Consider the following 27,505-nt stretch of genomic DNA (forward strand, 5'->3'; position numbering starts at 1 on the left):
CTCTATGTGAAAAGGAGGACAAAACCATGTGACAGAGCAGACAACAAAAATGGCTGGCTAACGAAGGGCTCACTCTATTCGGAAATGGCTTCATCACAGGACTTACTTCATGTTGACCCTACAAAAGGTTAGAGATATTTGATAATTTAAAATGGCATTTCTCTCCTTATCAAGGAGAAATGTCGGAAAATACACTAGATATTTTATGGCGGCTTATGTTGAACATGATTTTTGTATAGTTCGATTGGCACCGTTCAGAATTTGCATTTGAAGCTTCAGTGAAGTCATATACTTTAAGACATTGTTCTTTCTAAAAAGTGGGAAAGTTAAGGGCGCATTAAGTTGCCTATCACTTGTCTTGTTTTACATTCCATCGTTCTTTAATCTTGACAATAAAAATGAAATTATTGAAACTTGTCAAGATCCAGTATGGATTCCATGTCAATTGCACTCCCGATCAATTTTTGTATAATTACGAGTGTACTCTCGAACACCCGAAAGATCGGTGTGGTTTTAGGTGGTGCTCAAATAAAAAAGCTTTTTCAAAATGACAAAATGACTTTCTAAATTTGTTTGCAACTGAGATTGAATTTAAGAGTGTCATTCTATAGATCTAAATTAAATGACCTTGAGATTGTTGGCAAGAGATTATTTGAGTGGCCCTGGGTGAAAACAAAAAATACAGCCCCATGCGAGCGAAGCGAGCAGAAAATTTTTGATCAGGTTCTTTAGATTAGCTTAAATACACTTATGAATATTTTTCGCAGTCATTTTCTTGCAATTGTTTAAAATGTTTCCTTAAGGCATATATCTGTTACGTTTTATTGATTCCATTCTTAAAATAGAATTTCTTTAAAATGCTCCCTAGACCTCAAGGCCCTTAGACAATTTGCCCCCTGTCCCCTTCTTGGCATCCCTGCATGAGATAATCCTTTTGGATGATCATGCCTTTGGCCTTTGTAAACATTATTTTGAAAATGATTCTTTTACTTACCAATCCTTTAGGAATTTGAATAACAGCCACTGAATAACAGAATTTGAAAACTCTAAATCATTGAATTTTCCTGAGATGTAAAATTGATGTAAATAGGATAAGTGCCCGGAAAATATGCACACATTCAAGAATCACTGGCAAATTTGGTTCACATGCAAACATGCACACTTATCACAAATGCACTCTTGCACTCCAGGGTAATATCTTGTGTACTCCCAAGATTTTGTCGAAAACTACACCAACAAAACTATGCAGAGATGCTTGGTTTACGATGACAGACCAAAAACTGATTAAAACCTGATAACTTGTTTAAACCAAAAAAAGACATAGCAGTTCTACCAACAACAATATCATCCAGCATGGTTTAATCAATAACACCTCAAAGCATTTTTCCTGCATTTATCACCCTTCAATTTTAAGGAGGCAGGAAAGCTTGGCAGGAACTGAGTTGAACAATATTATCCATCCTTGTTTGTAAGCCACCCTTGATTATAAACTGCAGCAAATCATGACAGCAATGTTTACAAGCCATGGCCTGTATTTGAATAAATACGCCATTTGTGCATAATGTCACACTATCAGCTGGAGCCTCCAAACCATGTTATTGTCCAAGAATTCTGGCTCTGCTCAGATATTTGAAACACAGTCAACTTGCAAAAACCAATCCAAGACTTTGTCTTCTTTGAAAATCATGGACTACAAAATGATCAGGATCAGGAGACTATGATTTTATCCCTAGTTGCATTTGTAGGATAAAACTGTTTTAATTATAAAAAAGTCAATCATTGGTTAAGTTATATTGCTAGAAATTTGCCCTATTCTGAATGGGAACCAAACAAAGATGGAATCGAGTTGATGAAAAAAGCATCACATTTTGAACATCAGATTGGCTTTCAAAAGAATAAATCAACCTCAATGGTAATTTCAGATCTCCAAAAAATGAGGAACATGTTCAAAAAGGGCACTGCTTCATGTTGTATTTTTCTGGATTTTTGTAAAAGATTGGACACAGTGAATTGAAAAATTCTGGATAAACATGATTGTATTAAGAATGTTGCAATCGACTGGTCAATATCAAATAAATTACAATTTGAAATTAAGAAAACAAAAAAGATCTACATACAGATATATAAAATTTACAGATAGAAGTTAAAAACGTAGACTAAAAACACCCCAGGTTAAAAATGGCAGGGATAGCATTAAAAAGATCAATACAATCTTGTTTGGCAAGATTTCTGATAATCTCGTCATTAAGTGTGGAGTTCTATCCCTAAATGTATCTAAATCTAGTTTTCTCTTGACTCACTCGTGTATAAAAAAACGAAAGAAATCCAAATTGGAAACTTCTAATCAAATGAGTAAATGTTAAGGCATTAATGTCTAGGTGTGATGATGTATTGTACAAAATAATGAATTGAGTTACACATAACATTCTTAAAACTTCATACTTCTTTCATTCAACCTCATACACTTTATGGCCCTTAATTGGGGCTGTGCTAGCAAATCTACTCTTGAGCAACAAAACCAGAAATATTAAATAGCTGTTAGAGCCATTTGAATCATTAAAAAATCACCACAATTTCAAAAAATACCTTCTGACTAGTTATCATATCCAACTGACTTTAAAAGGATTTGAAGTATTTGTATATATTCAATATCCATTCTACATTTTGTGCTTAAAGTTTTGTTTATAGGCCTGTTATAAAGTGCCTGACACCGCATAGGCCAAGATGTACATGCTTTTGGCCTATAGAACAGGACGGTTTTAAGCTAACATCAATATCAAAAGCAAACCACTCAATTATGTCAACAACACAACCTAAGGGACAGCCAGCCTTCCAGGGTCTTTCTTTTTTTCCCTTGATATTGTATATTGTTAAATTTTTAAATAATTCATTTTAGTATTAGCCACTGTATATAAGTATATATTGTTAAAAATGAATGTTCAAGTTGACTTGACTTGACTTGACTAGACTAGACTTGACTTGACTTGACTTGACTTGACTTGACTTGACTTGAGATTGACTTCAGTTTGACTTCAGTTTGACTTGACTTTTTGAGTTAGTTGAGTTAGTTGAGTTAGTTGAGTTGAGGTGAGTCAAGTTCATGAGATTAGCTCAAGGACAGAAGGTCTTGCTCTTCATGCCTTTTTTAAGAAACCAGTTTTATAAGAAACAGGGTATAGGTGTCTAATCATAGAAAATAATCAATTCCATACCATCTGCTAAAGAAGGATTTTCAAGCAGTATCTTCAGGTTGAAAGGGAATCGAACTATGGTTTTCTATTTTTTTGGTCATCTTAGAACTTGGTTTATTGTAGACAGTTTCTTATAAGAATTGTGTGTGTATTACAGCTATAGAGAAAGTCATAAATTTGCTCTTAATGGGATCATGGTGCACATATTTTCACCTTTAGTCTGATCATTTTAACAAGTTTACTTTTCACTATTGCCACACTAAAATGAAAAAAGCCTATGTGTGTGATGTACAGTTATCATAAGGTCGATAGACACTGTTATGACACAGCTTTTGGTTCTTGATTGCCATGAAGTGCTCAGTTTCTCAAATATGATTTGGGCTCCAGAACAAAACAGTGTAAGGTAACCATGTATTTGTGGTAGAAATGTAAGATTACAAATGACTTTGAGTATTGAACTGATGAGAAGTGTTGCAAAATATTAAAAATACAGGCTAGTACTTGAATGTAAAATGGAATCTCAATATAGTTAGATATGCAGATTTGTTCTTATCAGTTAGTATTATCAAATCATAACTTTTTTCAAAAGTGTTTTCCCCACAAGTTTAGTTTCTTTTCAGCCGGGTGTGTTAAAAGAATTGAAAGGACCGGATGTTTGATTTGCTTAAATCGGATATTTGGCATATTTGGGGCTGGTTATAGTATAAACCACTTTTAGTTTACTTTTTTTTCTTTTTGAATACCTTGTCTTTATTTTAGGAAGTAACACGTCAGACTACGACAGCTTTTTAAAATGCTCTAATTCAATTTTTCCTCAGCCCATTTTTACAGTAAAACAGCAATGTAGTCCTCTTGATCAAGGAATGGAAGTGAGGCTCTTGAATTTGTTAGAAGCGTTATTATTACCACCAGCGTTGAAAGTGACCAGAACAGAGAAATTGTTCCCCTTCTAAATCTGATAATTGTGTGGCTACATTCCGTTCAAGTAAATTTCAGTTGTGCCTTTTTGGAGCCTCAGCCCCTGTCCTTGACAAATTCTAGACGCGTGTAACTATCACGTCATCAAACTCGAGATATCTCAGAAATTAACAGTTTTGGATACCAGGATTAGAAAGATTTCATTTCGAGAGACGATAAAACCAATACCATCTAGCGTTTTCAGTCTTTTACAATGGGTAAGCATTCACTGGTTTTCTCTGGAAATTGTCTGGTGATGACTTAAATTGAAGTATTTTCATGGTGCTTGGTACTGCTAACTGCTGTTACTGGTATGGCAGCAACTGTCCTCGTCTCTGTCTTATAATCCATTTTCCTTTGCCCAAAGCACTCTAACAAGTGCTTCATGCTGCGCTGGTTCACGTAGAAGTAAATGACTGGATCCAGAATGACATTCAAGTAGAGAAGAAATGTGGAAATGCATAAAAAAACATATGTCTCTTCCATAAAAAGGTAAACAACAAATGGGATTTGACATATCAAGAACATTATCGTTACAGCCAGGGAATGCAAATAAACTTTTTTATTGATTCCATTTGAAGAAGATGCTACTGAATTGCGCTTTTTCATATGAAAGAAAAGCAATAGATAAGAAGGAATAAGAACAAGGCCCGATGAAATAATTACACATTGCACAAGAAGGTAGCTGGATGGCATTGTCCACGGAAAACTAAGAAGAACAGAGACGGTCCAAATGACAAAAATTACAATAAGACACTGTTTTCTTTTGAAGAAAATTCGAAACTTTATTGGTCTGAAAACAGCCAACAGTCTTTGGATTGCGATAAATGAAACATGGAGGGCTGCAGAGTTCACTGCAAACGACATTACAGTTGGCCCAATTTCTAGTAAATAACCTGAGTCAAGTTCGTATCCAACTATAACGATTAATATCCCATGGATTATCATACCCATCGCTGCCATGACATCTGCAATGCACAGACTCAACACTGAGACGTCAAAATTACGAAAAAGCTGCTTTTTTCGAATGGTAAGAACAAGTTGTAGGAAGTTAGTGACAAGAGCCATAGAGCCCAAGACTATGCTACTGCAATACTGGAACTTGATTGTTGTCTCATTCATGATATTAAGACTGTCCCAAGAACACTTCCCAATCAATCAGAACATGCACTTTATTTGTCAATATCGACTCGTATTGATTCTGTTTATCTCCCTACCAAACGAACTTTAATTATCATGTCCGATTATCTGTGTCGGTAGTGTTGACTTCAAATCAGCGTTCATCTTGAGTAAATGAAGGTTCAACTTGTCATGATTTGAGCAGGAAAGGAGGCGATGCTAGTGGTGGCTTCTAATTCATGTTTACGCTTGTCGAAAGATACGGGAAAACATTTCATTGAGAGTTGTCATGCTGATTGGTGCACTGTCAAATGTACAAGCAGGAATTTGCAGGTGCAGCCATAGAGTTAATTGAGCATAGAATTGGATAGACCATCTCGGAGTTCGCGACGTCATATCGCGAGTCTGCGTTGTTCGATAGCTATTTCAAATCGCTCAGGTGAAGCAAGCTTGAAAACTCGTGGTGAATAGAGGCTTTTCTTCCATTAGTGCGGTCGTAAAACTTCTTTAGAATAGACAAAAATACTTTTAAAATGAAAATTTGAATTTCTTTGATTAACGAATTACTTTTTTTGAGATCTTGGATCAAAAAGGCACTTTCCTAAAAAGCTTTGTTACCAGAGTTCTTCAGAGTTCTGCACAATGTCTAAGCTAGAGGGAAATAGTTCTTGCCTAAATAGGTTACGATCGTTATGAAAAATATGATCTTTTCGCTGTTGAAACGTAAACCTGTTCAAACGTAAACGTTGCCTGAAACGTATTCAAACGTTGCGTAAAAGTAAACTTACGTAAACGTAACCGTAAATTGGAAGTTTTATTAAGAACCTTCCTGTCCTATACACGAAATCATGTATAGCCCTGCCTGTATGGCATCGAGCACTTTCTTACAGACTGGTAAAACAGTAGTTTTCATATGCAAAAGTAGATATAAATGTTTCACTGCATATTTCACAATACCCAATTAATTATTACCTGAGTTGCTCTAATTAGTCAAGTCGCACATAAATTACCTGAATGATGTATAGCTACTGTTAGAGCTCTTGATGAATAAAAACTAATGTTTTGCTAGCTGCTTAAATGTTGATAACTTCAGGTTAACGTTGTGTTATCGGGAAAGTGTTTTGAGATAATGAAATGAATTTCCTAATTTGAATTAACAAACAATATCGCTGTGTTATGACGATGTGATTGCACCTTTTTGCCTTGCAACTTCACTTGGCTTTGACACTAAGAATATCTTCAGACGAGTAATTTTCAATATTGTTTTTACGTTGTTTTCCAGGATTAAATGTGCTTCTATTAAAGAAAGATTTGGAGAGTAGAAAAGCAAAACCCAACATACAAAGGCCTGAAAAACCACAAGGTTTGCACATAAAACTTTTCTCAAAATTTAAATGAGACCTTTGAGTTCTTTTAAAAGTAAATTGTTTCTTGTCTCTTCCAATCCAAACGCAAATTTATTATTTGATTCCGTTATTGATATCATATTGTTTTTGTTTATTCTAGTCCTGAGTCAGGTAAAAGACTTTCTTCCTCTACTTGCCTCAGCTAATGAAAAGTTGGAGAAGGATCTTGCTTTCAAACCATTATCTGATTTCGACATTGAGAATGTTGAAAGTGATGAAAAGTATGTTGAAATGGTGAGTTTTCCTATGATTTGGCGTTATAGATTAATTGTAGCATCAAGTGTATGGCAATATGCAGTCTGACAAGGACATGCCTAAGAAAACCAATTCATCTATGTGTGAAGCTAGTGCCAAGTGCCAGTGGCAGTGTTGGAGGTAAAAACTTTTTTTTATGAACGGGACGAAACAAAGATTTTAGGATTTGCAATACAGCGTGGTATTTTGTTAAAGGTGTATTCTAAAAAGATCTCATAGGTATTACTGGTACATTCATCTTTTCAAGTGTCTAAGTATTCGGATTGTTTCCTCGATTGTTGTAGAGGATTTCTGCTAGGCTAGTATGCCGAACAGTGGTGTTTTATTGTATTCTGGCATTAGTCTTGGTCTTGGAACACTGAAGTTATTTCTCAAAGGTGAATTCAGCCGTACTCTCTTTCCCATAAATCGTTGTTGGTTTACTTTGTAACGACGTAAAAGAAACGATGACGTAGAACGACGAAAAAAGACGAAATAATTGATAATTGATTTGGATGATTCCAAGTAGATCTAGTGGCAAGAAAAAATGTTGATGTTTTAGTTGTTTGTCACGGTTTCTAGCATTCACATTTGCTGAGCAGAGGCAGGTCAACCAAAACCAGCCAATCGTGAGGGTTTATAATTCGTTTACTTTAAAGAAGAACAATGAATTGATTTTATTGCTTTACATGCAAATTTTGTTCAAAACGTTGCTGTCGTTTTATTAGCAACTGGGAAGTTTATTCAGAATGGATAATTTACATGACGGAAGTCAGTCCTTTAGACAAAACATTTTACAGCCTACATCGTTCCGATTAATTTCAAAACTGCAACATTCATTAACAAGAAGTTATTTTAAGTTGTTGAAGTTTTTTTTCAATCCAATTTTCCATACTGTTTGAGCTAGGAGCTGATGGAAACCTCCTGTTCGTGAACTTGTATATATTATTTCTCTGCGAGGTAGCTGCACTTCGGCTTTTGATTTTAAGCCTATGTTTCCTCCTTAATGTGTAATGAGCAATCACGGCCACTATAGTACACAATGGTGCAAAATTTTACAATGGCGTTTATCATTTTTCAACCACATATTGAAAAGCCGCAGCTCTTCAACACGGTATACTTTAATTGAGCATTTTGCTAAAACATTGCCTCGAGTTTGTGCGTTTTTACAAGCCAATTAAGATCAATGCTCCAATGAGAGTGTTTCAAATTTTTTCTTCCTTTCTTCTTTTTTTATATATTTCTGACACTGACATTCTTGCAAAGGGAAAAATTGTATTCCAAATCAGCCCTATGTAACTTTTGCCCTTTGGCAAAAGTCTGTTCCTTTGCCATAGCAACTCTTGGCTGTTGAGTTACTTGATTTTCACATACTTTTCTGTTTAACCAAATGATTTTTCTGCCCTTAATTTTGGTTGTCAAATTCATCTTTTTCCAAGATAGTTTTTTTATAGATGAGCTGTTTAGAAGCTATGTCTTGTTTTTTTTTCAGAATATTGGACTGTACCTCAAGGGTAATCAAAGCTCGTCAGACGAAAGCAGTGACTCCGATGAAGAACAAATTTGCAAGATGTTTGATGAAGTTACTGATGACAATATCCAGCTGCAACAAGTTTCCAAGATTAAACCAAATCTTATATCTGAAGTAAGAGCGGATGTTAATAAAACTGAAAAACCAAAGGTTAAAGGAAGAAGTATTCAGACTAATACTTGCAAGAGATCGCGAGGAAGAAAGAAGAAAAAATAAACTTGTTGCCAATATTATCGAGTTCATCTGGTTTTCTGGGTTTACTAACAATCTTCTCAACTTGAAATTGTACCAAGAAATATCAACGTTCTTCTTGTTGAGAACACACCTCAATATATCTTTTACCTGACCAGTGAATCCCTAATACCCCTTAATCTCCCAACCATTAAAGTGCTACTGCAACGAAATTTTCGAATTGTCTTTTTTGGCCTTAAAAGAAACTTCAATCTTTGCTGAGAAATATGATATAAAAATAATTAGCAGCAACACATTAAATTGTTTACAAAAGGCCGCCAAAGTTATGAGGTCATGGCGAATTTCGCACATCGCGTGTGACGTAGAAAGTAGAACACATTGCAAACAGCAAACAACAACAAAGCGCACTCCGGTCAGACGTCAGTAGATGCCTGTCGAAGATGGATTCATTTTAGTTTTACCAAATTAACGCAAGATGTCGGACAGCGAATACAGCAGCACCGAAAGTATTTCAGAGCAATTTTCATTAATCGATAGTTCAACTGACGGAGATTATGAAGTTGTGAACTTACAAGCTCACGCTCCATACCAAGACGAACCACTGGCTCTGCCTGGGCAAGCGCGAGTGAATTTTGAGGAAGACAAGGATGGCATTCCTCGTGAAACACTGGAGGCCAGATTCGAGAAGAGAGTTGCTGTGAATGACTGGTAGGTGACTTTAATTACATATGAAGTATTAGATAAATTCTTTCCTGAGAAATTCAGTCACTCGCAGGGCCTAGACGACAGGCCTGCCTTCAATAACTTGGTTTAGGGCAAGCAAGCCTAGGGTCTACTTAGGCCCCAACGTGTGAATGAATCATTTAGTCCGAGCCGTCTTCGAAAAAAACTCGCATCTGTAATTTATTCACTCGCATCTTTTCCAATTCAAATCACGTTTTTACTTAACCCATTTAAATCTTCTTTCCTTTTCTAAAGGTGCTCGTGTTCACAGTGTAAAGATGAACTGTTGGTGGGTGCGTTAGAATACAGATGCTGCAGGGAAGTACACTGTGCTATTGGCAAGGCAGTTTTTGATGGCACAATTGATGGAATAACATGTATCATCCAACACCGCGATTACAACGCATTGGTCAATACAGAGGTCCTGATGATGGTTGGGCCTTTATTGAAAGACTCGCAAGGGCGAGCATACAAGCGAAGAGCAGGACAAGGCAGAAACGAGTAAGCTAATAGTTGAATAGTTGCAAAAACTTTTAGAATTTTTATTTTTGAAGTCTAAAATTTGCGATAAAATTGTTTCAATCCACCAATGATAACATGATTATAACCAGAAGATACTTGTTGGTGAAAATGAACAAGACTAAAGCATGTTTCCATAACCCAAAAATATTCTTAATATTAAAAATTACACAATTGGCAAAACAAGCTATTCATGATAGCAAAATGAAAATACAGTATATATATTCTGTAGTTTTTTATAATTTCACTTTCAAGAGAATCTGCTTTTTGTGCAGAACTTTAAAACTTGGCATACCATAGCCTTCCCTACCCCAGGATTAGCAATTTCAACCCCAGACTAAATAATTTTTGTTATAAGAACAGCAACCAATATTTGATCATGAACATAAAATACTTATTGTCAGTTACTTATTGTTGTAGGTAAGCCATGTTAAATGCATAACATAAATAAAATAGATCAGTCTTTGGCATAAATAAGAATCAACATATTTTTTCAGGTATCTTAGAGCTGTTGCCTACAGATGGCTAATTCGTTGGTTCTGTGGTTACCTTGGTTGGGACAACAGAAGACCACTGCCAGCCTGCATATACCATAACATAAGGACAAAATTCCAGACAGCTGCTACTACTGGTTATGCAGATAATGAATAAGACTTTAAGCATTAAAATATTTGAGAGTAACTGTTTAGATCTGACTCATTTTCAGTAAAAATATGCAAACATTTCAAATGTGCCAAAACTTATGAATCTGAGGGTCCAAAAGCTCTACAAAATAAGCTACAGAATATGGCTTTTGCCCTCATGTTTCACTACATGTTTGTTCCAAATATCAGTATAAGTAGCAGTTGCTCTCAAACATTTCCAGTCAGTTTATTTGTTTGAGTGTATTTAACTTTTGCTAATTTCTAACCAGTAAATTTTAAACTTAACCCTTTCCATACTGAGGTCCACTTTTTTAATAAAAGTTTTGGTAGAACACAAGTGGACTTCAAATACCGAAAGGGTAAGGCTTTTTGATAAAAGCAAATACTTTCTTTTGCAAAGAAGAGAGAGATCTGGAGTGTTTCACCAAAAATCAGTCACACTTTCCACGTTTATGCCCCTTTGTTGGTTTCCCACATTTTTTGCAGCAGCGGTTGGTCTTCCTTTTTCTTGTGCTTTCAGCCAATACAGCTGGTTTCATTAGGCTTAATTGCAAGGATTCTTGTTCATTTTCTGTGCAAAAAATTAAACCAACAATATAACCACAAAGGCAAAATAAAAGTGTACCACAACCAAAACCTGTATTTTGATTGCAAGATTAGCTGCTGCTGTGCAAATGTACATTCTATATAAATATACACAAATTATGATTTCAGTGATTATGATGGGAAAGGGTATTGACCCAAAGATCCCAGATTGAATCTGGTCAATCTATTCTTACAAATATGAACAATAAGAATTTGCAATTACCCCATTTTCTATGAGACCTTGAACCAATGATTTCTAAATGGTCCCTTTCATAAGAAATTTATATATATCTTGATGGAAAACTAGGCTTTCTGTTTAACAAGTGGTTTTCCCTTGCTGTATGATCCAGTATCCCAGTGTAATTACATACTGTATTTCATCAACAGACAACAGTATGTGAAGTTTTTGTCCAAATAACACAAGAAAATATTTTACCTGTAGGGTACATTGGTGTAGTAGTGCTCTGCTTTAAAATATATTCAGAGATGGCATCATTCTTTTGACGTCTGTTTGGGAACTGAGCAGTTAAAGGCTCTGGCACTTTCCGTGTGTACTTGTCCAGGACACTCCCAAGCTCCTCCAAGGGCGTGCTGAACAAAACATTTCTTATATTGTCCACATATGCTGCAATATGAGGAAAAATTTATACAATTTCATGGTCTGTAGATACTCTGGCGCACTGTTACATAGTAACTGTTTTATTTTTAATTCTGATGCATAAAGCTAAGTGTGTTTCAGGCTAATTAACAATGGCAGGCAATATTTTTATGCATTATTAGTCTCATAACAATTTTTAACTTGTGGGGTACAAAGCACTCAGTGAAGTTAACTGGATAGACTACTTTTAAGTTAAAGTCCAACACAAAGAAGTGATAGAAAAAAGATATCATCCTTTATTCATTTAATTTCAAGACAACATTAAACCTCATCAACTAGAATCATTTCATGTCTTTCAAATATTTTGCAAGCAATTGTAACATTGTGAGTTTTGTGACTCTAACAACAGAACTAACAAAGCCTTTCTCATTGAAGCAGTCTGTAACACAGAATACCTTTGTTTGATGTCAAAATTAGTAGTAAAATAACAATTTTATTGGTTTACTTACCATATGTAGGGGGTATGGCAACTTCTCTGACAACTTCTTCCCCAAGTTTGAATTTTGGGTAAACAACTGAGTAGCATACTGATCCATCTAATGCTGTTCGTGCTTCACGATTGAGATTCTCGTTAAAATGAGAAATAGCCAAAACATGTCTGAAACATAAGATGCATTATGTGTTACGTCTGGTTTAACTAGATAAAATACATTTTTCTGTTCTAAATGACTGTTTGGCTTGCTATGTCAAGACATCTTGTTTGGATATTTAAATACTTCTCCCATTTTCAATCTTTAGAACTAACCAAACAAGACTATCTTGGTGCAACACGCCACATAACCACATAAAAAATTACATCACACAATTGTCTCATGTGCTGAAATTATAACATCTGAGATCTCACCTGCAGTATGTACCAAGCCAAGAAAAGTGAACCATTTTTGGGTGCCAGTGATTTAACGTTGAATGAAAGCCTTCCAGGCAGCTTGTCTGGGCATCACATGATAGACTCTGGACATCTTTTAAAGTGGTTGTGTTGCAAAGAATCTTGAGTAATTTGTCATATGCAGGTGTACCTGACAAAATATCAAAAACCAAAACATTTCAAATGGATTTCCACTAAAAACAAGGAATGGTTGGTTTCATTCCACTAAAGTCTGGATGATGTACTATTCGCCTCCAACAAATTTAAGGCTTGTACCCACAAAACATTTACATTTACATACCGATTGGAATCCATTCACGTGGTTCAAGTTCAACATGTGCACACTTGTTGTATAACAGACTCGGATGTTCATCATGTTTGTTTGCAATATGACGCATCAAGGATCTCCACTTTGCAACAATCAACTCACCAAAGCCTTGCTTGGTAGAAAGGGCACACCAATAAAGATGCTTACGTATTCCCTTGAGCCATAATTTTAGTACTTCAAAGCCTTTTTCTTTGCTGCCTTTCAAGATTTTCTTTGTGAGACCTTTGCAGACATGCCACAAATCATTGAAATGGGAGGTTTCAGGCTGTGATTCACGAATCCACTTTGCGATTCCTTTGTGTCGATCACTTATGAATGTTGTGATTGTCAAACCAGCATTCTTTATGTACTGAAAGCAACGTTTGGCTCCATCAAGTTCCATTGCGTTACTTGACCCTGATTCATTTGCCTTAAAATTAAAAGGTTTCATTTAGGAGTTGCATGCAAATCACAAATGCCACTGCCATCTTTAATATAGTGGTTACTTCTTTTGTGTTTGGTTGATACATTTTCTCACTCATTCAGTGATATAATCTGTGATGCATTGAAACTCTACCAAATATGAGTGCTGTATAAATCCTCTAAAACACTTTAAAATGGCAATAGCAGATTTATCTGTTTTCACATGAAATTGATAATTATACTTACAGTACTTAACTTTTTGGGTTGCTGTGGACAATAGGATTGAAAAAATGCCTTAGACAAACACATGACACAGAAACAATGACTCTGAAAAATTGCTCACCTGAAGCAGTTCAAAATGGACCAGTTTGGAGATGGAATTGGAAAACAATGTGTAGACACCATATTTAGCATTGTGACCCATAGAATCAAACCTTCCATCTCCAGACCATTGTGCATTCTTGACCCCTCTCAATTTTTCAAGCAGTGATGAGCGATAGCTTTCCCAATGATGGAGCACAGATGGGAAGAGGAATTTTTTCTGATGATAAAAAAAGGTCCGTCCAGATATGGCTGACAGCCCCATGTGTCTAAACATCAACAAAGCCTGGCTTATTCTCACACCCGATGTCAAGATGCCAAAACTCAGCATTACATTGCCTGCAGGATATTTTCCAAAGAGTGATGGCTGACTTTTCCACTGGAAATGCATTCTGCACTGCCTACATTTCTGCACAACAGTTGCCATTGTTCCAGTGCGATGTACCTCAACAGAAGGATTGTCAGCTTTGCATCGGAAACAGAAAGTTTTGAAAATTGCCAACAACATGCCATAGAAAACCACAAACTTGGGCTCTTCAGCAACTCTCGTCCCAGGTCTAACACTAAAAGAGGTTTACTGTATTGTATAACCGGTCCAAAACTGTAAAGCTGCTCTGATAGGGTTATAAAGTGAAAAAAGGAAGGAGCTGTATTTTCAATATACTTTCAATATATACTTTCAATATTGTGAAACATACTGCACTTTCTATTTTGTTTTGCCTGAAACTGGAGCTGAATGACTTGTGTTGTTTTGCCTGATGCTGGATCTTTTCAGACAGTGACTTACATTAAGTCAGATATTGAGTGATGAAACTGCAGTACAGTTTCTGTGAAAATTATTTTCAGCCTAATCACAATCAAACATACTGTATTTTCTATTTTTTGACAACTCCTCTATATCTGCAACCCCAGGGGGGGGGCACTCCATAACTTTTGATATTCGGGGTCTGTGAATTACAACATTGACACAATTCAATATTTGGGGCAAAAATGTCTTGCATTGACTTCACATGGAATGCAGTGTGACCCTGAAGTTGCGAATCATGAAATAAGTGTTTTCGTATTTTTTAAAAACTTAGAAAGATCAAGAATCTCAAATTGAGATCATTCAAAAATGTTGTAGTGGTCCCAGAAATAGATAACAATATTGGGGTCACCAAAACATTAGACTTTACATTAGACGCTAAAATTGATTTTCAAAGCAATCAGTTTTTACCTTACAAGATTTCTTGAAACAAACTGATTTCCATCATCTTCGGTGTCTGTGGAGTCGGCCGATTCTTCCAAAGTTGCCCAGTCTTCCTCATCCTCATTTTCCAGACTCAAGTCTTGACTGACATGAACTTCATCAAGCCCATTGTCATCCGAACCGCTATCCATTATATAACCTGAAAGGCTACTTGCATCCATGTCTTCAGGCATAACATCCGTGTTTGTAAGCTTGCAAGAAAATTGAGTAATGTCATTTAGTGTGTAATGTTACTTTGGTTTACAATCCTTAAGCAAAAAAGCTCCAGGGGCCAGAAGTTGTATGTGGAATGCACAGAAGTAACCAAGAGAAGGGTAACACTGAGTGTACTTTGACCAATGTCAAACAGAAACCCAAAACGAGTTCTAAGGGTAAAGAAAGAAATACCTGCTCAATTTTTGCATACAGCTCTGCCCTCTTCTTCTTCAACTTGCTGACCTTTTTTTGCAGATACACTATTTTAGCTTTATTAGACTTGCAGTTCTCACAAGCAATATTGCTTTCGACTCGGCTATCCAATTCTTTATTATCATCTGCTTCTTCTACATCATCGCCAATGTCTGATGTCGTCGTTTCGATAGGTTTCGGGGTTATAATAGCACTTCGAACAATCTGCAAAGAAAAAAGTATAGACGATCAAAAAAACAACTCAGAACAAATGAGTTCTACGATGGACATTGGTCTGAAAGTGAAAGAACAACAAACCAGGAAGTAGGCCAGAGGGCCTAAATCTTCGCTCACCTGTCTTCGATCTCGATCTGACATTTCTTCAGATATCTTCGGAGCTTCGTTTGCTACATGAACCGTTGGCACTGCATCAGGCTTGAGAAAAGACTTAACTCCGAGCTGTAAAGCTATGTCTCTTCGCATTGTGAAGGAAGATTCCTCAAAGTGACTCCCACACAAAATTGATGTCTTCGAAGGGACCCAGCCTGGTCGATAACGCCGCACAAATTGGACCCATTTCTGATGTCTCGCGTTGTCTTTTTCTTTATCGGGGAATAAGTGAACTGACACCCCATCAGTATATTGACTATTTCCACAGCTGACTAAGTTAGGGCCACCAGCAACACAGCGCTTTCCTCCTCGGCTCTGTTTCTCCACTCTACTCGCCATGTTGAAGTTGTCGTGATGAAGTTAGGATAGCGTGCCGCATTGTTCTTTGAAATTCGTGTTCTACTTTCTACGTCATCAGGCAGCTAGAAAAATTCGCACGCGATCTGCCAAAATCACCAACTTTGACGGGCCATAAAAAAAATTCTACTCCACCGAATTGAAATCGGTTTTCAGTATCGTAATTAGCGCATAAAGATGTCTCGGAATATGAACAAAACAGAAATTCGAAAATTTCGTTGCAGTAGCACTTTAAATATAATAAGTAACTATATATAAGCAGTAAATATAATCAATTGAGCTATTGGCAATTGACTAGATATCTGAAGTGTCAATTAGGAATACTGTTTTTGCAAGAACCAACAAGGGACGATCAGTAAAGATTTTTGATTAGTAAATAGAATCTATTGAGTCCGGAACATTTATTACATAACATTATGATCTTTGTATTTTAGTATTGTTGTGTTTTGAAACTATACTTTTTAAATTTTCTTAGTGTGCTAACTTTATATTTTTGAAATAAAGTTTTCTGTAAGATATAAAGATTAAATTTGAAGGGTAATTTTTTCGTTTGCTCAATTTAAATATTTTAACCAGTTAAAACTACAAACTAAAGAAGAAAGGATGGTGAGAAAAAGCCATAAATGCTCCAACTGAATGGCTGCACGGAATGGTAAGGAAAACAGATAGATTTGACCAGGTTTTCGGAGAGGTCACTAGCTATCAACTGACCTGGATTTGCTATTAAAACCAAATCTCCATTGACGCTTGCAAAGGCCTATTATGAAAATCATACAGTTCTATTGTCCTATGTTTGCCTCGAATAATTTCGCTTGACGAAAAGTATAAACTACATCAACTATTCGTCAAGCGAATTTTTCGATGCGCGAATGCTTTTCTCATAAAATTTTTCTCTCTGCGCTTGTGTCGTCACGAATTTTTCAGAAGAACGCTCCAAAAAAGCGTCAGTGGAGATTGGCCTTAACAGTGTTTGCCGATTCATTTAGGACAGAAAAGGCCTTGTAGTTTCTACAAAAACTGTATTTTATTAGTTTCAAGAAAGCAAAGACCATTTACCCCAGTGAAGTTGTTCTTGCTTTATCGTTGTTGTTTTTGCACGTCAGTCTTGACTTGTTAACGCTTAGATTTTGGTGTTTTGTTTCCCTCACTTTGTCTTGCCCTGCTCTTTCCAACAACAAAACGGAGATCAGACGTTAATTTGAAGTTTATGCTGCGCAATTGAGGCTTTTAATGAGCTTTTTGAACTATTTGGAAGATAATTTAAAGTTAGTCAATCCCCCTTCGCATCTTTCCCTCAGTTCGCCTGGCTCTGCTATCCCTGATGAGATATAGTTTGCAATCCTCAAGATCTGTTACATTTTTCTTCAGTTTCTTTAACTTTCTTCTGTTTCTATAACTTTCTTCCGTTTGGCCTTTTGCAATTATTTAGGATATGTATAAAACAATCGTGAATATTTGTTCCTTTTGATTTGATGAAAACGTTTTTCAAAATAAAACAGTTTTCCTGTGCCAGAAGTTAGGCTGAATCAGACGTTTCTTTTGAATTATGAATTCCTGCGGCAAATGCTGTGGTTTTCTTCGCTATTCAAATTAAATAATGTTCAACGGAGTGTTATATAGCCGCTTGAGGGTGATAAATACGGTAAAATAAGGTTATCATGTGCAGAAACCTGCTTAGAAAACTTCTTGTATCAAGATGCTGTTCAAATGTTGGCCAACTTATTTACCAGGATTTGAAAAAGTTACTTGTAAAAATCATATTTCATGTAAAAATCATAAAAATCAGTTGAGATTTTTTTTAATTTAAGGGCCGACCTCAAAAACAAGCATTAATCTTTCCCGAGCCCCCAAAATGTGATGTTTACACAAACGATACCTATGCACTGTTTTTGAATTAAACACAATTAAAAAAATCCGAAGTCAATAGCAAAATGCGAATGCCTCCGTTGATGCTGACTGTTTTAGGCTGCGTTTACATAAAAAAATTCCAAAACGCAACCTTTCCAAAATCGCACATCGCCAAAATTATATTTCTCTAGCATTGGTTTCAATCTTTGATAGGCCGAGAGATTCAAAATCTTGTCATAAGCCTGATCTAAAATCAATAATGACCCCCCCCCCCCAAAGCATCTTGTAAGCATCTATTTCTATCCGTATCTCTTTGGAACCATTCCATAGGTTTACACGAGAGCTTCTAAATGGTTTCAAATGGAACTTTTTTCTAGATACCGCGATCCCGTTTTGGAACGGTTCCGCTGGGCCTCGTGAGAGCGGACGGCCTAACCGTACTCATTTTAGTACAGATCAAAATAGAAGAGGTCTCGAGAAAGCGCTGCCGAAGCTATACTTTGTTTGGCAAAGTTGCAAAGGCATGCACAGTTGCTGATTTCTTTGCTAAGAATTCAATTCTATGTATTTCTATAAGAGGATGGACCTTTCCAGCTCAGTCATCAAAGAAATTATTGCTGCTCTCTTACATCTGGCATCTGTACCTGCTGTAATCAACAATTCGTAAATAAGAACCCCAACCTCCCCCCCCCCCCCACCTCTCTCTCTCTGAGTCCAACAAACCAAATTTCCAACAATGAAACTGTAAGAGTTACTGAAAAAGACAGTTTTGTGTTGCATTTGCATGCTAAATCAAATTATCCATTGACAGAAGCAAAATAATTTATGGCAAAAAACTCAGGCTTGCTAAAATGCTTTTTGGGAATTATTTGTTCTCCCTGGCTACTATTAGACGATAGAGTGAAGGTCAGGTAACAGTATCAAATGGGCGAAAAATATTCCCCCTTTTAGAACTGCCATAAACCATTTTGTCTCAAGGTTACATTCCATTTCTCACTAGAAACATATATCTATGTATTTACGTTAAAATAAAGTGATCCATAAAACGATAAATAAATTTTTCATTTAAGCGATGTTCAAACACGTGTTATGGGTCTTTTGGGATTATTTGATGGCTTTTTGGTACTTGTACTTTTCCTCGTGAAGGCCCGCAGCCTCTCCCGTGCAAGTTCGAACTCCTCAAGCCTCTGTGTTAGCGCTATTTTTTGGTGTATTGCCTGCTTGAGCAAATGATTCAACGTAGCCTTTTCCTCTTCCGCACTATTCAACTTTCGTTGCAGTTCGTCTAACTGGTTGACATACTCTTCACAACGGCCAGCAAACATGCTTCTTAGCGAAGCAAATGTCTGGCACTCCGATTTTAGAGCTTTGATTTGCCTCTTAAGCTGGGCCATAGCTTCAGTTTGCACAGCTTTGTCATTTTCATAACGAGATTTCAGATTCGCAAGGGCTACTTCATACGTTGATTTATTTGCTTTAAGTACAGTTCGCAAAGTGCTGATCTGTTCTCGCTTAGTTGCTAAGAGACTTTGCAGTTTCAAAATTTGCTCGCGTAGTGACTCATCATTTGCGACCGACGCCTCGTCGTGATTGGAGGTCGCCATTCTGCTTCCTTCTTCTCGTGACCTGGCCACTGCTTTTTCTATGGCGCTTGTCAATGAGCGCACTTGATCTTTCACGTTAGTAATCAACTTGTAACACTGTTCGGCTGATCCCTTAGAAAGGTCTATGTGCTCCTTTGGGCCTGATTTACCTACTGCCTTCCCAGTTCCAGGCAATAACGGTTGCTCTGCTTTCGGCTGCGGAGTGACTGGCGGCGAATTCGGCAGCTCACCGCTGGTGACAATGACATGTTGATAAAGCTTTGCTAAATCTTTGCTAACAAAAGATAACTCATCTTGCGTGCAGTTTAGGCCGCCCTGGGCTTCCCCTGCCAGACTGCTCATTGTTCTGACATCATCTTGAAGATTTTTGATAGTTCTTTCGGCTTCCCGCAGTTTTGTTTTTAGTTCTCGAATTTCTTCGCTTAGTTTATTCGAATCTTCCTTCAACTTGAATTCATTTTCGTCTTTTTCTTTCCTGAGCTGTCCTATTTCGGATTGCAGCTTTGCGTGCTCCTTTTGCGACTCTTTGAGATACCCTTGCAAGCCAATTTCCTTTTCATAATGCTGTTTGACTTGTTTCTTCAACTCTTCAATCTCTCTAAGCTGGTTATTGAATGCAAATTCCCTTTCGTTCGTTTCTTCGCTATCGTCTAACGAATCGCAGAGGATTTTTGCCTCTGTAATGGTCTCAACAGCATCCAGATCGCTCTGTAACCTTGACAAATGTGCATTTCTATCATTAAGCTCCTTTACTAAGACGTCCTTCTCTCCTCTAAGGACCTTTAGCTGTTCCTCTAACTCGCGCACTTCGGATATTTGGAGCTCCTTCATGAGGTCATCAACAACTCCGGCATTAGGCGCAGGGGACTTAGTTCTATACTCTTCTGTAATCTTCCGAATGATCGGGTGTTCATCTTTCTCTTCGTCGCTCGCATAATTCACCTCGCCGCTTTCGATGTTCCAAGATCTCATTGCCTGTTCTTGTCTAACTTCCTGTAATTCCTTTTGCAACAAATTGTTTCTTTCCCTTTGCTCACGAACGGTTTCAAGAGCCTCGTTTAGTTGTTTATGATACTGCTCTTTCCCTTCGTTTGCCATTTGAAATTGGAGCTGCAAGTTATCTACTTCGTCTAACAAACTTTTATTTTCAACTTTCAGTCCTTCATACTCAACAAGCGTGCCTTTGAGGGTTGAAAGTTGCTTTTGCAGGCCAATGTTTTCTTCTTCCAACTCACTGTACTCTTGAGCAGAAATGACATCTTTTTGTTTTAATTCACGAATCTCTCTTTGAAGCAGAACTTTTACTTCATTTAGCTTCTTGAGTTGATTCTGAACGGTAGCATGTTGAACTTTCAAGTCCTCATTTTCCTGCCGACAAGCTTTCTCCGCCCTCTTAGCACTTCTCAAGTCAATCTCCAACTGTTTTGTCTTGCTAACCAAATCTAATTCTCTCGTTTGACTTTCTTCGAGCAGCTCGGTCTTATTTTTGTCACCGGCCTTTGACAATTTCTCATTCTCTCCAACTGCAGCTTGAAGTTGCTACGACGAAAACATTTCCGTTTAATTGTTTTCAATGACTGATAAGTCTCATTTCTGAGATACTCACTGCTATATACGAAGTCACTTTACCAGTAAATAGCCCTAAATCGATTGCGAAAAGAACAAGTTAGAGCGAGAAATGACACATGGAAATTACGAGCATGACACATTCTTTTTAGGAGACATCAGAACAATGATGCAAGGATGGCTCAGTTGTTAGAGGCGCTGACTTCAAAACCAAGGATCCGTGGTTCGAGTCCCTGGCATGACCAATCTTTCACCAAGAGTGGGGAGAGTCGCCAGCTCTCTGTAATTCCAGGCGTAGGAATCACGAGGTGTGGTCACATCGAGAGGAAGGACCAGGACACTGCTCGATAAGCATAACTTCTCAGTGTCCTAAAAACTACCTTCTGATGCTAGGTAGAAACAAATACAAATATAAGAGGAATGATCGTCCTTTTTCCTGAGTTACCTTACCATGAAATCTTTTGGTTAAATGCTGAATATGTATGCTTTGTTTTGTGAAATGCATCCGTTTTAGAAACTATAGATTGAACTTAGGTATACTGGCAGAGTTTCCAATACTGGCTAATTGTTTGAATGTGAAAAATTTTTATCTTAATATCCAAAGCCTTCTACAAAGCGTTCACAACTGAGATCAACGATTACTACCTTAGTCACGTTACTTTCTGGGTTCGGAACAAGTGCCCATTCTCGACAATATTGAATCAAGCACAGTATAAATCTCAACACATGTATGTAGAAAAGAATCCTAATGCTATATCCAAGGGAATTGATTTGTTTATCCATTCAGAACTCGCTTAAACTGACCAATGCAAGTTTGGAACCGAAACTATCGCAGTTTGCTCGTTTTGAACAGGACAGAGTAGTATTCACCTATACGAGATGATTTTCTTTGTTACGAATTCACAACGAGACTTAAGTAATGCAATAGAGGCAGTTTGTTCTTCACATAACTTTCTGTCATGTCTTTTCGTGATATAAATAAAATAATGTAGATTCTAGAGAAAGTCATGTTTCTGTAACTTTTTATTTCGACCAATAAAAACAGTACAACAGAATGGAGGAAGACATTAACCGGAGAATACGATTCAAGAAGAGGAGCTTCCCCTGGGGGTTGTTCCAATGACTTCCGGTTTTTAGAAAGCTCGTACTTGAACAGCGTTGCACAGTACAAAATATAAACTATTAAATTTGTTTGCAGAATGCAACAAAACTACATTCGCATGAAAAAAGCTACTGAATACAAGCAAAACAGCTTTGCAAGAGACGTTTACAGCAAATTGCAAATTAGTTACCTCGTTATTGTTATCCATGGAATACAAACAATCAAAGAATTTGAAGATAGTGTTGAGAGCCTGTGAGTTCCCTCAAAATGAGGGAAACATTAACAAACATCGACTGATATAAAGTGCTTTAACGACTCATCCCACACAATCACGAGAATAACAAGGAAATGTAGTACACGTTGACATGGGAGTCGCAATATGTGAAAGAGCATTGTCAAACAATAGAAACACCATGCGATTGGTTTGTTATCGGCTTTTCTTATGCAAATAGTTTTGTCATTTCAGTTGGTGTTTTTGCAGGTAAGTCATTCGTATAAAAGGAAGCAGGACAGGTCTTAACTCGTAACGATTGTCTTGGTGTTTATCGACAAGGTTGATCCTGGGAGGGTGTTAGGGGGGGGGGTACGGGAGGGTGTTAGGGGGGGGGGGTACTGTCCGGGAATACAGGCTTATAAAATTTATGATTCAAAATTCTGGTACGAAAATCGCCCAGGGGTTTCGACGGAAGATTGAAAGTAGGAGGGACAAAGGGCAAATTAAGGACCCATAAAAAATATTTCGCAAAACGCTCTACTCTTTTGACAGGGATATCTCAAAACTGACTCTGCATTCCTGTTGACCCTTCTCCTCATGCCCAAACAATTGCCAACTCAAACTTTGCTAGCTTGAACAATCTTCATTGTTTCTTTAGAGGTGCTAGTTTTTGTAGCCATACTGTACTTCAAGTCAAAGTTTCTAACAATATTAAATCTAAAATCTTTCTAGAATCAAGTTTGAGAATATTGCCATATTAGCATGATGCATTGTCATGTTATACTAAAATGTATTGAAATAGCAAATTATCTTTCAAATTCATAAAAATAATTTCCAGCAAAATGGTTTAAAGCATTTTTTGATGCTGATGCAGACATTAGGCAGGGTGATAAAAACAGAGTGTTGCTGAGATAAAATTTACAAGCTTGGTTTATCCTTCACATGGTAACAGGTGACTTTCAGCTTAACAAGCCACAAAACGGTGACACATCGGTTAGTGAGGTCATCTGGTCAGTTCAACCTACAGAAATTGCATCTGACATTAACATGATGCAGTCTTAACAAGGAAATTAGCAATGGGTACAAAGAACTTTACACAAACTGAACAAGGTTGGATGAGCAAAACTTTTATAGGCAGCATTCAACTGATGTATAAGTTTAAATAACTGCATATTCATAGGAAATAAATAGAAAAAAACCAGGACATACATTCTAACTTAACACAATGCAAATCATATCTTGGTGGCATTAATAAAACTCCTTCTCTTCAAAGGAGAGTTATCAAATAGAGAGTGTTGAGACCATTTATATAGACAATGAAGGCATTTACCCTTTGGTGCTTACTTTAGTTTATCAGAAAGATGTTTGGTGTTTTAATCAAGAAATGAAATGTAGGTGACTGGTCGCAGCTCCACAGCTCCTACAGCACCAAAATCATGCATAAAAAACAAAAGCATTTCATTTAGAATCCTAAGTCACTCTTAGAATAAATATCAAAACTAAAACAAACATAGTTTTAAGAATCTTCGTGTGTTTAATGAAATTTTTGGCTGTTGAGTTTAATGAAATTATATAAACTGTGTAGCTAGGAATTCTGAAGATTTATTCATCTGCCACTTGTTACTTTATCTATTTACATGTAAACCAAGGGTTAATTTCAGAAGTATTAAAGTTGTCAGGATTGGACCCCTGACAAAAAGCTGTATATCTGTCCTTTATTTCAATAGAGCTAAACAGGCATTCTGGGGGGTCACTTAAGGAGGGGTATGGGGGTGGCTTACCCCCTCTCCCAACCACAAAAATAGGGCCTTATCACAGGGAAAAAATAATTTTGGCAGGGCTTTTATTCCAAATTGATCTGCTTTAATGTTTATCTTATATAACTGTAGCAAGAAGGTAGTTCATATGCTTTGAAATTTTCTGTTCTTAAAGTATAGACTGCTGGTGACACAAAAATAGGAATTGCCAGTGATAGTTTGATCTGGAGGGAATATATTTTTAAATTGATTCTGATTTCCTTTTTCTGCGGATCTAAGTGTGGTCGACATTTGCGTCTTTTTCATAACCACACAAAAAACACAAGCACAGCTTGTCAGAAAACTAAGAATGAATACAAACGGTACAAAACGGAACAGAACGGTACAAAACAAACTGGACATTGCAACACAGCCTGGTGGCAGGGTAGATCTGGAATCCAGTTTTTTGTGAAAGTAGTTTGTCCAGATAATTGGAGCATCTGCAGAACAGATATATATCTTGAAGAATGTTTGCGTGTTGTGATTTTACATCTAGTTTACCCAACCATTAGTTCAGTGGGATGATAGTGTGCAGTGGGATGATAGTGTGCATATCAATTTGTAAAAAATGAGTTGTGTCTTTATATGTGAAGCACGCTCCTCTACTATAGGCCTAAGATAATGATGCAGAGGTATGATGGGAGTTTTCCTAAGAGAACCAAAACCTGACAGTGGTCTAGAGCAACATTAATATAGCTTCAAAGCCTCTATAGTTTTCATTTTCCATTATGGTTTTTCCAACTTTGGATGGGCACACTTTTTTTAGGGCAAAAATGCAGACCCCCTGCCCCCCCTAAGCCAGGTTATATTACATTTATTGCCAAAGCCATGCCATTCAGGAATGGAAATGAAATGTTAGAAAAAGAAACAGATACAAGACAAACAGAGTCCTTTTTATATGTAACATGCAATTTGTCATAATGTCCTTTTACCAAGGATAATTAAACACTAACATTTAACAGTTCTTTTTCCCTTAGAATTATCCCTAAATTCTTTAAAAAATGTTTTCAGCCATTTTTAGGGTCATTCCACAATTTTATCCCAAAAACTGGTGCATTATTTTTTTGGAAGGTAGGTGCCTTTTCTAAGTGTATGTTGTGAATTAGAGTTTAAATTTTGTTCAAATGATAATTACATATACTGGGCACATTTCAACTAAATTGTTTGAATCGTGTTTAGTTTGATTCTGAAATCATGGGTTATCTTTATCTTTTGGCAATCTTGTTATTTGAAATCTATGATGCCTTCATGTCACTAATGAATGAAAAAGGTTTGATGCAGTAACTATGGGAAACTCTCCATGATTTTAAAGTAGCTTTGAATTCACATAGCATACACCAACACAGGTCCAGGGCCTAGGAGAGAAGGGGCAAAGGAGCAAAACTTCCCAAAGGCCTGCTCAAGGCCTAGGGGGCCTTTCAGAGTAATAAATTTCATTTTAAGAATGGCATTAATCAATTGCAGCAAAAGTATGCCTAGAAAATAGTAAAATGTTTTGAATGATAGCAAAGAAATGACCGCAAGAAATATTCTGATATGTATTTTAAGCTAACCTAAAAGCTGTGGTCAAAAAAAATTTATGCTTGCTTTGTTTACTGGGGGCCACATCTTTCTGTTTTGCCAGGGCTTTTGAATCCTCTAGATGGCAATGACTAAGTCTAAGACAGGAAATAACAGCTCTTACTTACATTTGCCTCTAGAACTAGAAGAACTTACTAGGGCACATAAGCACTGGCAAAAATAGGTAACTTTTATTGCACTGATCACATTATATTATTTAAAACAGACAGGACAGTATGTCTAAAGATGCAGTCATTTCTCAATTTTTTGAAAATAAATATTTTTGTTTTTCTCTGTTACAGTTCATTTTATCAAAGGATTCAGTTCTCTCAGTCAATAACGTGTTCTTACTGGATGTGATGATAGGAACATTCAACTCACAGGCTGATGTTACATCTTATTGAGAAAAAAATATTGTTTTCATAGAAACCCACACAGTTGCCAACACTTGAATTAACATTTTATGCATCTATGACGTTAAGTATTCTATCTTAATAGAATGCCCTAGTCTCCTGATTGACAATAAGAGCACATAGAAACAGATAAGCAAGAAATCTCGTAAATTAACGGTACTGTGTTTTTATTGCGTGGTATAAAATAAAGACTCAACAAAGGGCAGGGTGGCAACTTTTGAATAATTAACAAAAGCACGTTTTGAACTTACGGACTTTACGAATTCTCAGCAAACTGTTATACTGAAAATTTCTACAATCACCATTTTAAAACGAATTGCAGTTACAACGTCCAGTTTTCACTCATGGACTTGTCGTCAGTAACCTTGAAATCTAGCTTTCATTTAGCAAATGCGGGTTTTCCTCGGGAAAAGGGCGGATAAACGGTTGAGTAACATGCCGGTGCCAAAATCGAAAATAAAACAAAATTTTCAAGGGGATTTTAGAGTTACATTCAATTTTGTAAGCTGATCACGACACTTCAGGTCTCTAATATCGGTTGATAGTTATAATTAGGCAGCCATCGAAACTCTATTTCCACATTCAAGCAAACATCGTAAATTTGAATCCAAACTAACAAAAAAAAGAAAATAAAGTTTGCATGTTTGGAAGAGTTAAAAATCAAAATTCCTATTTATAAATGCCGATGGGCGCTTTAGGCGACCTTGATCGCTAACCATCAACTTTTCCACTTCCTATGTTACAGAGGGGAAAACAGCCTGAATTTGTTTCCATTTTAAACAGCTCCAACAATTATAAAAGACAAAACAAAATTGAATAATTAGCAGCCAATATACCTGTTTCAAGTGATCAATTTCTTGTTTTTTCTGATCGAAATTAACAACGAGAGAATCATATCGCTCTTGGAGTTGTTGTTTTTCCTCTAAAACGGCTAGGCCATACTCTGCCGCCTGCACTTTATCTTGGCAGGCTTGTTGGAGCTCTTGTGAAAGCCGATCGACCTCTCGTTTTAAACTTTCCATTTTGCTTTAACTTTTAAATCGCTTCATCTTGCTTTACCTCACTGCAATTTTCACCCGATCAAAGATTAACTTTCCTTTCGATCCAATTTACCTCCTAGGCCTTCTCCACGTATATACAAAACAAAATACCAACAATGGCCACGTGACCACATACAAACTTCAATCCGCTGGAGGCTTGGGTAAAGCCAAGTAATATTACGTCAGTATCCCAAGTTGTTCATTCCACCAAGCGGAATGCGCCGCCACGCTTTTTCTCCGTGACATTAACTTCATTTTTTAAATTCTTCTTTAGAACAAAACTGGCCGCTTTTCAGGGGACAGT

At 36.8% G+C, this 27,505-nt stretch overlaps 4 protein-coding genes across 5 annotated transcripts; 2 read left to right on the forward strand and 2 right to left on the reverse strand.

The window, feature by feature from the left end:
- The first annotated feature begins 19 nt into the window (after positions 1–19).
- Positions 20–8,842, forward strand: LOC148960477 (NOP protein chaperone 1-like). The gene is made up of 4 exons (XM_089112833.1): positions 20–127; positions 6,550–6,630; positions 6,774–6,907; positions 8,400–8,842. Exons 1-4 carry the CDS (start codon positions 85–87, stop codon positions 8,652–8,654), a joined length of 513 nt encoding a protein of 170 aa, XP_088968959.1. The 5' UTR covers positions 20–84; the 3' UTR covers positions 8,655–8,842.
- LOC135692761 (uncharacterized) lies at positions 2,019–16,040 on the reverse strand. Its single transcript, XM_065211055.2, has 9 exons — positions 15,666–16,040; positions 15,312–15,536; positions 14,892–15,115; positions 13,698–14,238; positions 12,926–13,361; positions 12,604–12,775; positions 12,209–12,357; positions 11,538–11,726; positions 2,019–11,087 (listed from the first exon to the last, which is right to left on the reverse strand). The coding sequence occupies exons 1-9, from the start codon at positions 16,038–16,040 to the stop codon at positions 10,948–10,950; spliced, it is 2,451 nt and encodes an 816-aa protein (XP_065067127.1). The 3' UTR covers positions 2,019–10,947.
- On the forward strand, positions 9,106–16,604 carry LOC135686964 (uncharacterized). The gene is made up of 3 exons (XM_089112827.1): positions 9,106–9,338; positions 9,609–9,854; positions 10,370–16,604. The coding sequence occupies exons 1-3, from the start codon at positions 9,106–9,108 to the stop codon at positions 10,521–10,523; spliced, it is 633 nt and encodes a 210-aa protein (XP_088968953.1). The 3' UTR covers positions 10,524–16,604.
- A 2,030-nt stretch (positions 16,605–18,634) lies between these two features.
- Positions 18,635–27,315, reverse strand: LOC135692762 (protein bicaudal D homolog 2). Of its 2 annotated transcripts, none has more exons than XM_065211057.2 (2): positions 22,369–22,701; positions 18,635–21,049 (listed from the first exon to the last, which is right to left on the reverse strand). In XM_065211057.2, exons 1-2 carry the CDS (start codon positions 22,384–22,386, stop codon positions 18,983–18,985), a joined length of 2,085 nt encoding a protein of 694 aa, XP_065067129.1. In that variant the 5' UTR covers positions 22,387–22,701; the 3' UTR covers positions 18,635–18,982. The 2 variants fall into 2 exon arrangements, with proteins under 2 accessions (XP_065067129.1, XP_065067128.1); XM_065211056.2 differs by lacking the exon at positions 22,369–22,701 and adding an exon at positions 26,998–27,315 and having other exon boundaries at positions 18,637–21,049.
- Between the last annotated feature and the right edge of the window lie 190 nt (positions 27,316–27,505).

The sequence above is a fragment of the Rhopilema esculentum genome, chromosome 3 (assembly GCF_057945365.1).
Source record: "Rhopilema esculentum isolate cy_ngs chromosome 3, ASM5794536v1, whole genome shotgun sequence".
NCBI classification, from domain to species: domain Eukaryota; kingdom Metazoa; phylum Cnidaria; class Scyphozoa; order Rhizostomeae; family Rhizostomatidae; genus Rhopilema; species Rhopilema esculentum.